Source organism: Leucopleurus acutus, assembly GCF_964270905.1.
Source record: "Leucopleurus acutus genome assembly, chromosome: X".
NCBI lineage: Eukaryota > Metazoa > Chordata > Mammalia > Artiodactyla > Delphinidae > Leucopleurus > Leucopleurus acutus.
In genome coordinates this window covers 43,433,340-43,449,932 of record NC_139148.1, presented here as the reverse complement: position 1 = coordinate 43,449,932, position 16,593 = coordinate 43,433,340, and the positions used below count along the sequence as shown (strand labels likewise).

The 16,593-nt window shown below is 36.0% G+C and overlaps 1 protein-coding gene across 1 annotated transcript in view; it reads right to left on the bottom strand.

Annotated features, from left to right (window-relative positions):
- CCNB3 (cyclin B3) overlaps positions 1–16,593 on the bottom strand; it is a gene marked incomplete at its 3' end in the record, with an annotated part of 66,324 nt that overhangs the window by 11,305 nt on the left and 38,426 nt on the right. Inside the window, exons 6-7 of the mRNA XM_082864371.1 lie at positions 16,098–16,193; positions 14,643–14,735 (exon numbers count right to left, since the gene is read on the bottom strand). Of these exons, the coding sequence (XP_082720497.1) occupies positions 14,643–14,735; positions 16,098–16,193 (189 nt within the window). The remainder of the gene's footprint in view (positions 1–14,642; positions 14,736–16,097; positions 16,194–16,593) is intronic.

The following is a 16,593-nucleotide window of genomic DNA, read 5'->3' as shown; positions in this document are numbered from 1 at the left end:
TACAGGAAAAGATCAGTAAAAAATACAAACACATGGAGGCTAAACAATACACTACTTAATAACCAAGCGATCACTGAAGAAATCAAAGAGGAAATCAAAAAATACCTAAAAACAAATGATAATGAAGACACGACGACACAAAACCTATGGGATGCAGCAAAAGCAGTTCTAAGAGGGAAGTTTATAGCAATACAATCCTACCTTAAGAAACAGGAAACATCTCAAATAAACAACCTAACCTTGCACCTAAAGCAATTAGAGAAAGAAGAACAAAAAAAGCCCAAAGGTAGCAGAAGGAAAGAAATCATGAAGATCAGATCAGAAATAAATGAAAAAGAAATGAAGGAAATGAAAGCAAAGATCAATAAAATTAAAAGCTGGTTCTTTGAGAAGATAAACCAAATGGATAAACCATTCGCCAGACTCATCAAGATAAAAAGGGAGAAGACTCAAATCAATAGAATTAGAAATGAAAAAGGAGAAGTAACAACTGACATTCATTGCAGAAATACAAAGGATCATGAGAGACTACTACAAGCAAATCTATGCCGAAAAAATGGACAACCTGGAAGAAATGGACAAATTCTTAGAAATGCACAACGTGCCGAGACTGAACCAGGAAGAAATAGGAAATATGCACAGACCAACCACAAGCACTGGAATTGAAACTGTGATTAAAAATCTTCCAACAAACAAAAGCCCAGGACCATATGGCTTCACAGGCGAATTCTATCAAACATTTAGAGAAGAGATAACACCTATCCTTCTCAAACACTTCCAAAATATAGCAGAGGCAGGAACACTCCCAAACTCATTCTACAAGGCCACCATCACCCTGATACCAAAACCAGACAAAGATGTCAAAGAGAAAGAAAACTAAAGGCCAATATCACTGATGAACATAGATGCAAAAATCCTCAACAAAATACTAGCAAACAGAATCCAACAACACATTAAAAGGATCATACACCACGATAAAGTGGGGTTTATTCCAGGAATGCAAGGATTCTTCAATATATGGAAATCAATCAATGTGATAAACCATATTAAAAAACTGAAGGAGAAAAACCATACGATAATCTCAATAGATGCAGAGAAAGCTTTTGACAAAATTCAACACCCATTTATGATAAAAACCCTGCAGAAAGTAGGCATAGAGGGAACTTTCCTCAACATAATAAAGGCCATATATGACAAACCCACAGACAACATCATCCTCAATGGTGAAAAACTGAAACCATTTCCACTATGATCAGGAACAAGACAAGGTTGCCCACTCTCACCACTCTTATTCAACATAGTATTGGAAGTTTTAGCCACAGCCATCAGAGAAGAAAAAGAAATAAAAGGAATCCAAATTGGAAAAGAAGAAGTAAAGCTGTCACTGTTTGCAGATGACATGATACTATACATAGAGAATCCTAAAGATGCCACCAGAAAACAACCAGAGCTAATCAAGGAATTTGGTTAAGTAGCATGACACAAAATTAATGCACAGAAATCTCTGGCATTCCTATACACTAATGATAAAATATCTGAAAGTGATATTAAGAAAACACACGTATTTACCACTGCAACAAAAAGAATAAAATATCTAGGAATATACCTACCTAAGGAGATAAAAGACCTGTATGCAGAAAATTATAAGACACTGATGAAAAAATTTAAAGGTGATACAATAGATGGAGAGATATACCATATTCTTGGATTGGAAGAATCAACATTGTGAAAATGCATCTACTACCCAAAGCAATCTACAGATTCAATGCAATCCCTATCAAACTACCACTGGCATTTTTCACAGAACTAGAACAAAAAATTTCACAATTTGAATGGAAACACAAAAGACCCTGAATAGCCAAAGCAAACTTGAGAAAGAAAAATGGAGCTGGAGGAATCAGGCTCCCTGATTTCAGACTATACTACAAAGCTACAGTAATCAAGACAGTATGGTACTGGCACCAAAACAGAAATATAGATCAATGGAACAGGATAGAAAGCCCAGAGATAAACCCACGCACATACAGTCACCTTATCTTTGATAAAGGAGGCAAGAATACACAGCAGAGAAAAGACAGCCTCTTCAATAAGTGGTGCTGGGAAAACCGGACAGGTACATGTAAAACTATGAAATTAGAACACTCCCTAACACCATACACAAAAATAAACTCAAAATGGATTAAAGACCTAAATGTAAGGCCAGACACTATCAAACTCTTAGAGGAAAACATAGGAAGAACACTCTATGAAATAAATCACAGCAAGATCCTTTTGACCCACCTCCTAGAGAAATGAAAATAAAAACAAAAATAAACAAATGGGACCTAATGAAACTTAAAGGCTTTTGCACAGCAAAGGGAACCATAAACAAGACCAAAAGACAACCCTCAGAATGGGAGAAAATATTTGCCAATGAAGCAACTGACAAAGGATTAATCTCCAAAATTTACAAGCAGCTCATGCAGCTCAATATCAAAAAACAAACAATCCAATCCAAAAATGGGTTGAAGACGTAAACAGAGATTTATCCAAAGAAGATTTACAGATTGCCAACAAACACATGAAAGAATGCTCAACATCATTAATCATTAGAGACACGCAAATCAAAACTACAATTAGATAGCATCTTGTATCGGTCAGAATGGCCATCATCAAAAAATCTAGAAACAGTAAATGCTGGAGAGGGTGTGGAGAAAAGGGAACCCTCTTGCACTGTTGGTGGGAATGTAAACTGATACAGCCACTATGGAGAACAGTATGTAGGTTCCTTAAAAAACTAAAAATAGAACAACCATATGACCCAGCTATCCCCCTAATGGGCATATACCCTGAGAAAACAATAATTCAAAAAGTGTCATGGACCAAAATGTTCATTGCAGCTCTATTTACAATAGCCAAGAGATGGAAACAACCTAGGTGTCCATCAACAGATGAATGGATAAAGATGTGGCACATATATACAATGGAATATTACTCAGGCATAAAAACGATTGAAACTGAGTTATTTGTAGTGAGGTGGATGGACCTAGAGTCTGTCATACAGAGTGAAGTAAGTCAGAAAGAGAAAAACAAATACTGTATGCTAACACATATATATGGAATCTAAGGGAAAAAGAAAAAATGGTCATGAAGAACCAGGGGCAAGATGGGAATAAAGACACAGAACTATTAAAGAACAGACTTCAGGATATGGAGAGGGGTAAGGGTAAGCTCTGACAAAGTGAGAGAGTGGCATGGACATATATACACTAGCAAATGTAAAATAGATAGCTAGTGGGAAGCAGCCACATAGCACAGGGAGATCAGCTCGGTGCTTTGTGACCATCTAGAGGGGTGGCATAGAGAGGGTGGGATGGAGGGAGATGCAACAGGGAAGAGATATGGAAACATATGTATATGTATAACTGATTCACTTTGTTATAAAGCAGAAACTAACACACCATTGTAAAGCAATTATACTCCAATAAAGATGTTAAAAAAAGAAAAAAAAGAAAATTACAGACCAATACCACTGATGAATATAGATGCAAAAATGCTCAACGAAATACTAGGAAACAGAATCCGACAACACATTAAAAGGATCATACACCACGATCAAGTGGGATTTATCCCAGGGATGCAAGGATTCTTCAATATATGCAAATCAATCAATGTGATACACCATATTAATAAATTGATGACTAAAATCCATATGATCACCTCAATAGATGCAGAAAAAGCTTTTGACAAAATTCAACACCCATTTATGAGAAAAGCTCTCCAGAAAGTGGGCATAGAGGGAACCTACCTCAACATAATAAAGGCCACATATGACAAACCCACAGCAAACATCATTCTCAGTGCTGAAAAACTGAAACCATTTCCCCTAAGATCAGGAACGAGACATGGATGTCCATTCTCACCACTATTATTCAACATAGTTTTGGAAGTCCTAGCCACGGCAACCAGAGAAGAAAAAGAAATAAAAGGAATAGAAACTGGAATAGAAAAAGTAAAACTGTCACTGTTTGCAGATGACACGATATTATACATAGAGAATTCTAAAAATGCCACCAGAAAACTACTAGAACTAATCAATGAATTTGGTAAAGTTGTAGGATACAAAATTAATGCACAGAAATCTCTTGCATTCCTATACACTAATGATGAAAAATCTGAAACAGAAATTATGGAAACACTCCCATTTACCATTGCAACAAAAAGAATAAAATATCTAGGAATAAATCTACCTAAGGATACCAAAGAACTGTATGCAGAAAACTGTAAGACACTGATGAAAGAAATTAAAGATGATATCAACAGATGGAGAGATATATCATGTTCTTGGATTGGAAGAATCAATATTGTGAAAATGACTATACTACCCAAAGCAAACTACAGATTCAATGCAATCCCTATCAAATTACCAATGGCATTTTTTACGGAACTAGAACAAATCATCTTAAAATTTGTATGGAGACACAAAAGGCTATGAATAACCAAAGCAGTCTTGAGGGAAAAAAACGGAGCTGGAGGAATCAGACTCCCTTACTTCAGACTATACTACAAAGCTACAGTAACCAAGACAGTATGGTACTGGCACAAAAACAGAAATATAGATCAACGGAATAAGATAGAATGCCCAGAGATTAACCAATGCACCTATGGTCAATTAATCTATGACAAAGGAGGCAAAGATATACAACACAGAAAAGACAGTTTCTTCAATAAGTGTTGCTGGGGAAACTGGACAGCTACATGTAAAAGAATGAAATTAGAACACTCCCTAACACCATGCACAAAAATAAACTCAAAATGGATTCGAGACCTAAATGTAACACCAGACACTATAAAACTCTTAGAGGAAAACACAGGAAGAACCCTGTATGACATAAATCACAGCAAGGTCTTTTTTGATCCACCTACTAGAGAAATGGAAATAAAAACAAAAATAAACAAATGGGACCTAATGAAACTTAAAAGCTTTTGCACAACAAAGGAAACCATAAAGAAGACAAAAAGACAAACCTCAGAATGGGAGAAAATATTTACAAATGAATCAACGGACAAAGGATTAATCTCCAAAATATATAAACAGCTCATGCACCTCAACATTAAAGAAACAATCAACCCAATCCAAAAGTGGGCAGAAGACCTAACTAGACATTTCTCCAAAGAAGACATACAGATGGCCAAGAAGCACATGAAAAGCTGCTCAATATCACTAATTATTAGAGAAATGCAAATCAAAACTACAATGAGGTATCACCTCACACCAGTTAGAATGGGCATCATCAGGAAATCTACAAACAATAAATCTGCAAACAGGGTGTGGAGAAAAGGGAACCCTCTTGCACTGTTGGTGGGAATGTAAATTGATACAGCCACTATGGAGAACAGTATGCAGGTTCCTTAAAAAACTAAAAATAGAATTACCATATGATCCAGCAATCCTGCTACTGGGTATATACCCAGAGAAAACCATAATTCAAAAAGACACATGCACCCCAATGTTCACTGCAGCAGTATTTACAATAGCCAGGTCATGGAAGCAACCTAAATGCCCATCGACAGATGAATTGATAAAAAAGTTGTGGTACATATATACAATGGAATATTACTCAGCCATAAAAAGGAACGAAGTTGAGTTATTTGTTGAGACGTGGATGGATCTAGAGACTGTCATACAGAGTGAAGTAAGTCAGAAAGAGAAAAACAAATATCTTATATTAACACATGTATGTGGAACCTAGAAAAATGGTACAGATGAAGCAGTTTGCAGGGCAGAAGTTGAGACACAGATGTAGAGAACAAACGTATGGACACCAAGGGGGGAAAACCGCAGTGGGGTGGGGATGGTGGAGTGCTGAATTGGGCGATTGGGATTGACATGTATACAATGATGTGTATAAAATTGATGTCTAATAAGAACCTGCAGTATAAAAAAATCAAACAAACTAAAAAAACAACTAATACTAAAATTTCTTTGGGTTATTTGTATGGAAATATGTTAATATAAATGTTTCAGACATTACCTGAAATTTCTAAAAATCTTATATGTTCTGTTATAATGTTATAAGTCATAATTCTAGTTATTACTTTAAAATGTATATCTCAGAAATAACTAAATTACCTTGTCAATTGCATTATTATGAACTTTTATCAAATCTTTAACCATGGTCATTTTTAAGTCTTTTGTCATGTACAGACAGTTCTGGGTGCACTCTGATGCTTTTGCAAAAATGTTCCTATAAAAGGGTTTCATCTTCAAGTAATTCATGGAAAAGACTCTGACAAGTACAGGTTTCTGGTAACTGACTATACTGCTGAACTGAATGAATCAGCATTTTCAGAACTCTAATGGAAAACTGATGAATTCATAAAAGTGCTAACAAAAGATGAAGATAAAAAATTAATTTTATGGGACTGAGTGAACTGATGAGGATGATTATAATTTTTGTGACTTTCTGTTTGAATAAAATAAAAATCCCACAAGGACTCAGAGGCAAAAAATATACAAATCAATTTTCACTGCAAAGTAAAGGAGCTGTTACAGCGGAGGATTACTGGACTGAATGTCAATATTATAACATAGTATGAGTGTGTTTCATGTTTGGTAATTGCAATCATTGTTGCTTTTGTTGTGGTCATCCATTTACAATGCTTGGTGTCAGTTTATTTATCTCTTGTAAAAATAAAACACTGTGTGTGTGTGTGTGTGTGTGTGAAAAATTTAAAAATTAAAAAATAAAAAAGTAAATTAAATAAAAAGGAAATAAGAGAAGTCTGAAGTCAATAATCTAATCTTCCATCTCAAACTACGAAAAGAAGAGCAACTTAAACACAAAGCAAGAAAAAGGAAACAATAAAAATTAGCATAGATATCAATAAAACTGAAAACAGAAAAACAGAAAACAAATAAAAGCAAAACCTGGTTCTTTGCAAATATCAATAAAAATGATAAACTCCTAGCAAGACTGATAAACAAAAAGAGAGAACACACACATTACCAAATATCAAGAATGAAAGCATCATCAGGAAATGCTATGAACATAAATACAACAACTTAAATGAAAGGACCAATTCTTTGAAAACCACAAAGTTCCAAATTTCATCTGACATGAATAGATAACTTGAATAATCTCATAACTATTAAAGAAATTATATTCTTAGATAAAATTCTTCAGAGAAAAGAAAAAACTTCAGGCCCAGATAGTTTCACATGTGAATTCTACCAAACATTTAAAGAATGAATAATATAAATTCTGCACATCTCTTCTAGAAAAGAGAAGAGAAGGGAATACTTCCCAAATTATATTTTTAACATCTTTATTGGAGTATAATTGCTTTACAATGTTGTGTTACTTTCTGCTGTATAACAAAGTGAATCAGCTATATGTATAGATATATCCCCATATTCCCTCCCTCTTACATCTCCCTCCAACTCTCCCTATCCCACCCATCTAGGTGGTGACAAAGCACCAAGTTGATCTCCCTCTGGAATGCAGCTGCTTCCCACTAGCTATCTATTTTACATTTGGTAGTGTATATAGGTCAATGCTATTCTCTCACTGCATCCCAGCTTACTCTTCCCACTCCCCGTGTCCTCAAGTCCATTCTCTACGTCTGGGTCTTCATTCCTGTCCTGCCCTTAGGTTCTTCAGAACCTTATTTTTTTTGCTTACATTCCATATATATGTTTTAGCATATAGTATTTGTTTTTCTCTTTATGACTTACTTCACTCTGTAAGACAGACTCTAGGTCCATCAAACTCACTACAAACAACTCAATTTCATTTTTATTGGCCGAGTAATATTCCACTGTATATAAGTGCCACAACTTCTTTATCCATTCATCTGTCAATGGACACTTAGGTTGCTTCCATATCCTGGCTACTGTAAACAGAGCTGCAGTGAACATAGTGGTATATGACTCTTTTTGAATTATGGTTTTCTCGGGGTATATGCCCAGTAGTGGGATTGCTGGGTCATATGGAGTTCTATTTTTAGGTTTCTAAGGAACCTGCATACTGTTCTCCACAGTGGCTGTATCAATTTACATTCCCACCAACAGTGTAAGAGTGTTCCCTTTTCTCCACACCCTCTCCAGCATTTATTGTTTCTAGATTTTCTGATGATGGCCATTCTCACTGGTGTGAGGAGATACCTCATTGTAGTTTTGATTTGTATTTGTCTAATGATTAGTGATGTTGAGCATCCTTTCATGTGTTTGTTCGCAATCTGTAAATCTCCTTTGGAGAAATGTCTATTTAGGTCTTCTTCCCATTTTTGGATTGGGTTGTTCGTTGTTTTGATATTGAGCTGCATGAGCTGCTTGTATATTTTGGAGATTAATCCTTTGTCAGTTGCTTCATTTGCAAATATTTTCTCCCATTCTGAGGGTCATCTTTTCATCTTCTTTATGATTTCTTTTGCTGTTCAAAAGCTTTTAAGTTTCATTAGGTCCCATTTGTTTGTTTTTTATTTCCATTTCACTAGGGGGTGGGTCAAAAAGGATCTTGCTGTGATTTATGTCATAGAGTGTTCTGCCTATGTTTTCCATTAAGATTTTTATAGTGTCTGGCCTTACATTTAGGTCTTTAATACCTTTTGAGTTTATTTTTGTATACGGTGTTAGGGAGTGTTCTAATTTCATTCTTTTACATGTAGCTGTCCAGTTTTCCCAGCACCATTTGTTGAAGAGGCTGTCTTTCCACCATTGTATAGTTTGGATCTATCCTGGAGAATGTTCCACGAACACCTGAGAAGAAAGAGTATTCTGTTGTTTTTGGATGGAATGTCCTATAAATATCAATTAAGTCCATCTTCTTTAATGTATCATTTAAAGCTTGTGTTTCCTTATTTATTTTCATTTTGGATGATCTGTCCATTGGTGAAAGTGGGGCATTAAAGTCCCCTACTATCATTGTGTTACTGTCGATTTCCCCTTTTATGGCTGTTAGCATTTGCCTTACGTACTGAGGTGTTCCTATGCTGGGTGCATAAATATTTACAATTGTTATATCTTCTTCTTGGATGGATCCCTTGATCATTATGTAGTGTCCTTCTTTGTCTCTTGTAATAGTCTTTGTTTTAAAGTCTATTTTGTCTGATATGAGAATTGCTACTCCAGCTTTCTTTTGATTTCCATTTGCATGGAATATCTTTTTCCATCCCCTCTCTTACAGTCTGTATCTATCCCTAGGTCTGAAGTGGGTCTCTTGTAGACAGCATATATATATGGGTTTTGTTTTTGTATGCATTCAGCCAGTCTATGTCTTTTGGTTGGAGCATTTAATCCATTTACCTTTAAGGTAGTTATCAATATGTATGTTCCTATTACCATTTTCTTAATTGTTTCAGGTTTGTTATTGTAGGTCTTTTCCTTCTCTTGTGTTTCCTGCCTAAAGAAGTTCCTTTAATGTTTGTTGTAAAGCTGGTTTGGTGGTGCTGAATTCTCTTAGCTTTTTCTTGTCTGTAAAGGTTTTAATTTCTCTGTCGAATCTGAATGAAATCCTTGCTGGGTAATCTTTTTTGTAGGTTTTTCCCTTTCATCACTTTAAATATGTCCCGCCACTCCCTTCTGGCTTGCAGAGTTTCTGCTGAAAGATCAGCTGTTAACGTTATGGGGATTCCCTTGTATATTATTTTTTGCTTTTCCCTTGCTGCTTTTAATATTTTTATTTTGTATTTAATTTTTGATAATTTTATTAATATGTGTCTTGGCATGTCTCTGCTTGGATTTATCCTGTATGGGACTCTCTGCACTTCCTAGATGTGACTGACTATTTCTTTTCCCATGTTAGGGAAGTTTTCAACTATAATCTCTTCAAATATTTTCTCAGTCCCTTTCTTTTTTCTCTTCTTCTTCTGGGACCCCTATAATTCAAATGTTGGTATGTTTAATATTGTCCCAGAGATCTCTGAGACTGTCCTCAATTCTTTTCATTTTGTTTTCTTTATTCTGCTCTGCTGTAGTTATTTCCTCTATTTTATCTTCCAGGTCACTTATCCGTTCTTCTGCCTCAGTTATTCTGCTATTGATTCCTTCTAGAGATTTTTAATTTCATTTCTTTTGTTGTTCTTCATTGTTTGCTCTTTAGTTCTTCCAGAAAGAACTAAAGAACCAGAAAAATACAGTACACAAATATTTTTAAAAAGAACACTACAGATCAACATCTATCATAAACATAGATGCAAAAATCCTCAACAAAATATTAGCATATAAGATTTGCAATACATAAGAATAATACTCCAGAACCAAGTGGAGTTTATCCCAGGAATATGAGCCTGCTTCAATATTTAAAAATCAATATAATCCACCACATCAATAGGCTAAAGCCAAAAACAAAATCAATAGATGCAGGAAAAAAGCGTTTGACAAATTTAACATTGTCATGATAAATATGTATCAGCAAACTAAGAATGGAAAGTAAATTTCTCAACCTGATCAAAGGTAGCAGCAAAAACTCTACAGTTAAGATCATACTAATGGTGAAAGATTAACTGCTTTATTTCGAAGATCAGGGACAAGACAAGGTTGTCCACTCTTACTGATTCTATCAACATCATAATTAAGTCCTGCACAGTGCAGTAAAACACAAAAATGAAGTTAAATGTATACAGACTGGAAAGGGATCAAACTGTCTCCATTTGCAAATGACATAATTGTCTATGTAGATAACTTCAAGAAATCTACCAAAAAAAGAACTCCTAAGATTTAATAAGTGAGTTTTAGCAAGATCACAGAAAACAAGGTCAACACACAAATATCAATATTTCATATTGGCACTGTACAAATGGAAACCAAAAAATTTTTTAAATACCATTTACAATAGCTACAAAAAAGAAAATACTTGGGCATAAATCTAACAAAACATGTACAGGATCTGTATGGTTTTTTTAAAAAAAACAAAGAAAATCTAAATACATGAGAGACATACTACATTCATGGTTCATGGGTTGGAAGATTCAACATAGAAAAAAATGTTGATTCTATGCAAATTCACCTATAAATGTGTATTGGGGGTCCCCAAGACCACCTCCAGGTACAATGATTCCTAGGATGACTCACAGGACTCAGCACATAGTCACACTCATGGCTATGATTTATTATAGCAAAAGATACAAAGCAAAGAGAAAAGGAGCATGGGCAAAAATTGGTGAAAACCAGAAGCAAGCTTCCAAGAGTCCTATTCCCGCAGAGTCTCTCAGGATGCAGTTAATTCCTCCAGCAATAAGACGGAACAATACGTGTCAAGTGTTGTGTAACAGGGAAGCTCATTAATGACTCAGTGCCTAACATTTTACTGGGAGCTGGTCACATAAACACTCTACCTAACATGGACCAAAGTTCCAGACTCGCAGAAGGAAAGCAGGTGTTCAGAATAAACCATAGTGTTTGCACAAAGAGTTTAGGCACAGTTATCATTAGGGGAGAATTTTACAGCAGTGTAGGGAACTGCTTACCAATCAAGTTCCCAGATGCCAGCCAAAGGGCAACCTTGCAAACAGGCCTTTCTAAGGCTAGCAGCATCATGCCTGTTATGTTAACTCTTTTCTGCACAAGATGTAATTCAATTCCAATCAAACCCTCAGCGGGATTTTTTAGTAGATATAGACAAACTGATTCTAAAATTTGTCTAGAAAGGCTAAGACACTAGAATAGCTAAAACAATTTTGAAAAAAAAGACAGAATAGGGTTGGAAGAATCATGTTACCTCGTTTTAAGACTTACTATAAAACTATAGAAATAAAGGCTGCAATACTGGCAAAGGGATAGACACAGATCAATGAAACAGAATATTTTAAAAAAGTATAGAAATAGACCCACACAAATAAGGCAAACAGATTTTTGGCAAAGGTGCAAAAGCAATTTACTGGAGAAAGTATATTTTTCCACAAATGGTATTAGAACAATTAGACATCCATATGCAAAACAATGAAACTTGATTTCAAAACCTGCATACCTTATATAAAAATTAACTCAAAATGAATTATAGATTTAATGTTAAAGCTATAAAATTTTTAGATAAAATATGGGAGAAAATATTCATGACCTAGGTTTAAGCAGAGTTCTTAGATATGACACAAAAATTGCAAACCATACAGAAAACATTGAAAAACTGGACGATCAAAATCAGAAATTTTTGCTCTGTGAAAGACACAGATAAAAGAATCAAAAGACTACAGACTGGCAGGATATGTTTGTAAATCACACATCCAACAAAGGATTTGCATCCAGAACATGTAAAGAACTCTCATAACTTGACACAAAGAAAATAAACTACCCAATTTAAAACTGGGCAAAAGACACAGACACTTCATCAAAAAGGATATACAGATGACAAGTATGATGTTCAACATCATTAGCAAATGCAAATTAGAACTACGGTGAGATTCCTCTACACATCTATATGGCTAAAGTTTAAAAAAAAATACCCAGTGCTGACCAGGAATTCAGAGCAGCTAGAACTCTCATACACTGCAGGTGAGAGTGCAAGATGATACAGTCACTCTGTAGCACTTTCTCATTAAGTTAAACATACATTTATCATATGACACAGCAATCCCATTCCTGGGTATTGATGTTAGGAATGAAAACTTATATTCACATAAAACCCTGTAAATTAATGTTTATAGATGTTCTTTTCACAGTCTCAGAAACTGGAAACAACCCAAATGGCCTTCAATGGGTGAAGGGTTAAACTAACCTTGGTACATCCATACCATGGAATACTACTCAGCAATAAAAAGGAATGAACTATTGATACACACAACTTGGACAGACCTCAAGGGAATTATGGTGAGTGATAAAAGTCAATCCCAAAATGTTACAAAGGTCAAAAAGAGAAAAACAAATACCGTATGCTAACACATATATATGGAATCTTAAAAAAAAATTGGTTCTGAACATCCTAGGGCCAGGACAGGAATAAAGATGCAGACATAGGGCTTCCCTGGTGGTGCAGTGGTTGAGAGTCCGCCTCCTGATGCAGGGGACACGGGTTCGTGCCCCGGTCAGGGAAGATCCCACGTGCCGTGGAGCGGCTGGGCCCGTGAGCCATGGCCGCTGAGCCTGCGTGTCCGGAGCCTGTGCTCCGCAACGGGAAGGGCCACAACGGTGAGAGGCCTATGTACCGAAAAAAAAAAAAAAAAAGATGCAGACGTAGAGAATGGACTTAAGGACACGGGGAGGGGGAAGGGTAAGCTGAGACGAAGTGAGAGAGTGGCACTGACATATATACACTACCAAATGTAAAACAGATAACTAGTGGGAAGCAGCTGCATCGCACAGGGAGATTAGCTCAATGCTTTGTGACCACCTAGAGGGGTGGGATAGGGAGGGTGGGAGGGAGATGCAAGAGGGAGGGGGGGATATGGGGATATATGTATACATATAGCTGATTCACTCTGTTATACAGCAGCAACTAACACAACAATGTAAAGCAATTATACTCCAATAAAGATGTTTAAAAAAAAAGCGGGGGATAATAAACACACACAAATGTTAACACTGTTTGTACGTTGTGGGATCACAAGTAATTATAATTTCTTACTTTGCTATAATAATTATGAATTTTGTGCAATAAAAATAACAAAACTTTTTTATTAAAAGATTCAGTTCATCATTCCAGCTGCTAGAGATATTTTATCTGTTATCCATTTATTTTCTACCCCTACTCCCAGTTTCATGCCATCTGTGAATTTGATGAGATGATCTTCTCTGTTCTCATCTACATCACTTATAAAAATATTGATCAGAACAAAGTCCACTGGCAGTCTACTAGAAATCTCTTTCTTGCTTGGTAATGATCAGCAATCTTTGTGATCAATTTTACTTATTTAAGATTTACTCAAATTCTACTCTTATCTAATTTATTATTTTGCATCATTTCCATAAGATGACATTTTCATGCTTTGCTGATGTTCAAATATACCATGTCTACCACATTTCCCTGGTCTATCACTCCAAAGTGAGACTGAACCATTACTCTGGTACTTAAAGGATATTAAACTATATTACATTTTCTTCCCAATTATATAGTAAGCCTCTGCTGGGCATATACTATGCTTTATATTTCCTTGCAAACTCCACAGCAATCCTTTCAATTCCATTCATTCAACAAATATTTATTGACACCTACTACGTCCAGGTACTATTCTGGACTACCTTTGTTAGTATAAAGTGATAATTAAGTATTCATAACAATATTCCCTCAACATCCAACCCTCAACAAACAGCCATCTGCCCTGTTTGGGGCTACAATGTCCTTCCTATTACCCATCCCATCCAAAGCTTGAGAGACTTTGTCACTAACCCCTATCCAAATCACAAGATATACTTTTACAGGATTTTGAGAATGATTAAACTGACATACCATCATTGCCTTTTCTAGAAATCTCTCTCCTTCCACTGGGTTCTCCGAGTGTCTTATTAATAACATTCTTATAGTACTTAGTATATTCTACTTTGTATTGTTCTTATCTGCCTGCTTGTCTTATCTTGTCCCCTAGGTCATAAGCTCCCTGAGGGCAGGAATCATGGCTTATTCAGCTCTGTAGACCCAGTAAATTTTTACTACGTTTGGGACCTGGCAATGCTGACTGAATAATTGATAAAGAGAATATCAGCCCCTTAAGGCAGCAGTTGTCAGGCTTACCTGCACCTCCACCAACCAGTCCACGAGAATGGCCCTCATGTCACTGTTGATATCATTCTGCCTGGTCATGTATTTTTTAAGTATGAACTTTTCCTGGCAGCAAGAAGAAAGAAGTGTTAACAAATAAACTCTTCCTGTAGTTCAAAAATTGTAACTTGGGAAAAAATATTTGCAACTAATATCTCAGAAAAAAATTGTAACCTAAGTAATTTCCTCAGGGTTCTAAATCATTATTTTCAGCTGGTATCAGATAGGGGCAGATAAAAGTATCCTTTTCCAGACAAGTTTCAGTTATCCTTAGGAAATGGACACACATGATATTTAAGTGTCAGGGTGGATAGCGAGGAGTCCAGGAGAATATGGAATATGGGCAGGAATACACCTATGACTATAGATGAATACCAAAGAGATTCTGCCCCTTCTTTGCAATTCAGTCTAAAGCACAATACCAGGCTGTGTAGAGGAGTCCTTCTCAAACTTTAACATGCATATGTGAAAGATACTTGAGGATCTTTAAAATTCACATTCTAATTTAGAAGGTTTGGGGTGAGGCTAGGTTTCTGCATATCTTTTTTTTATTTAATTTTATTTATTTTTTATATAGCACGTTCTTATTAGTTATTGATTTTAGTTAGTGTATATATGTCAATATATATGTCAATCCCAATCTCCCATAAGATCCCCAGTGAAACCAATACTGCTGAGCTAAGGCCTGCACTTTTAGTATAGTAATCTCTTGCTTCCTCCAAGGTATACTAGAAAAAGTACAGGCATTGGAGTCAGTTAATCTATTGCTGTGTCTCTAGAGAGAAGATGAGATACTCATCTTTCCTCTTATGCATGGCTTGCTAAAATTCTAGTTAGTAGATAACCTTGGTCCCATCTGTTCCACTGAGAGACAGAAGAAAATCTGGAATTGATGAATATTAGTGGTAAAAGAGACTGGCAGATTTCAAAGGAGAAAGAAAATTTCACCAGGTTGGAGAGCTGGAATAAAAGGTCTGGTTTTACATATGATGCCAGAAACTTGCACAGAGAAAGGAAAAGATCCCTAAGAGCAGTCACTCAGAAAGAGCCTGCTTGACAATTTTTGTGTCTGAGATTAGCTCCTCAACAATTAGAGGTGTAGGCTTATGGTCTCCAAGGTAGTTAGACTTTAGTTCATATCCCAGATCTACCACATACTATTTGTGTTGACTGAGCAGTTTCCTCCAACTATAAAAAGGAGATAATAATACCTACCATCATGAAGTTATTGGGAAAATTAAACAAGATAATGTTTATAAATCCCTTAGCACAATGTTTAACTCATAGTATGCTACCAGTAGATGTCAGTTGCTGCTAATATTGTTTTCATCATCATTATTACCTCCCCTTTAAACTTGCATTTGAAGGATGTGTGATGAGAAAATGAGAACTGGAAATCATTGCCCCTCACCCTCACCACCTACACACCTCTCTCTCCTTCATGTAACTGAAGATATCCTTAGCATATATTGAGTTGAAAAATGGATCACTGTGGTCCTTGTCAATATCCTCCAGTGGGGTCATCTGCTTGGAAATCACCAGAAAGACATATTAAGAGAAAGATTCCAAGGAAAGCTTAGCACACATACATAAAAATGACTCCTTTCTTCCCACTGTCATCTCCTCCTAAGGTTCCTCAAGCCTTATATGTCCTGGGCCATAACAGAGCACCCCTTGGCCCTGTAATCCTCATACTGTTGAGTAACCAAGAAATGCTTAGTCCTCCTGTACATACCTGCTCTGCCCTAAGAAACAGACACTATTTTTACAGGTAAACTCAAGATTCTCCAAGAAAGACATTCTTGTCTTACTCTTTCAAATTATGTCACCTGTCTTCTTAGGTCCCTTGTTATGTCTCAGTGCTTTGATCTGGCCCAGTTCATCTTCTTGTTAGCCTTTTCCTCCCTTCTACACATTTAACCAG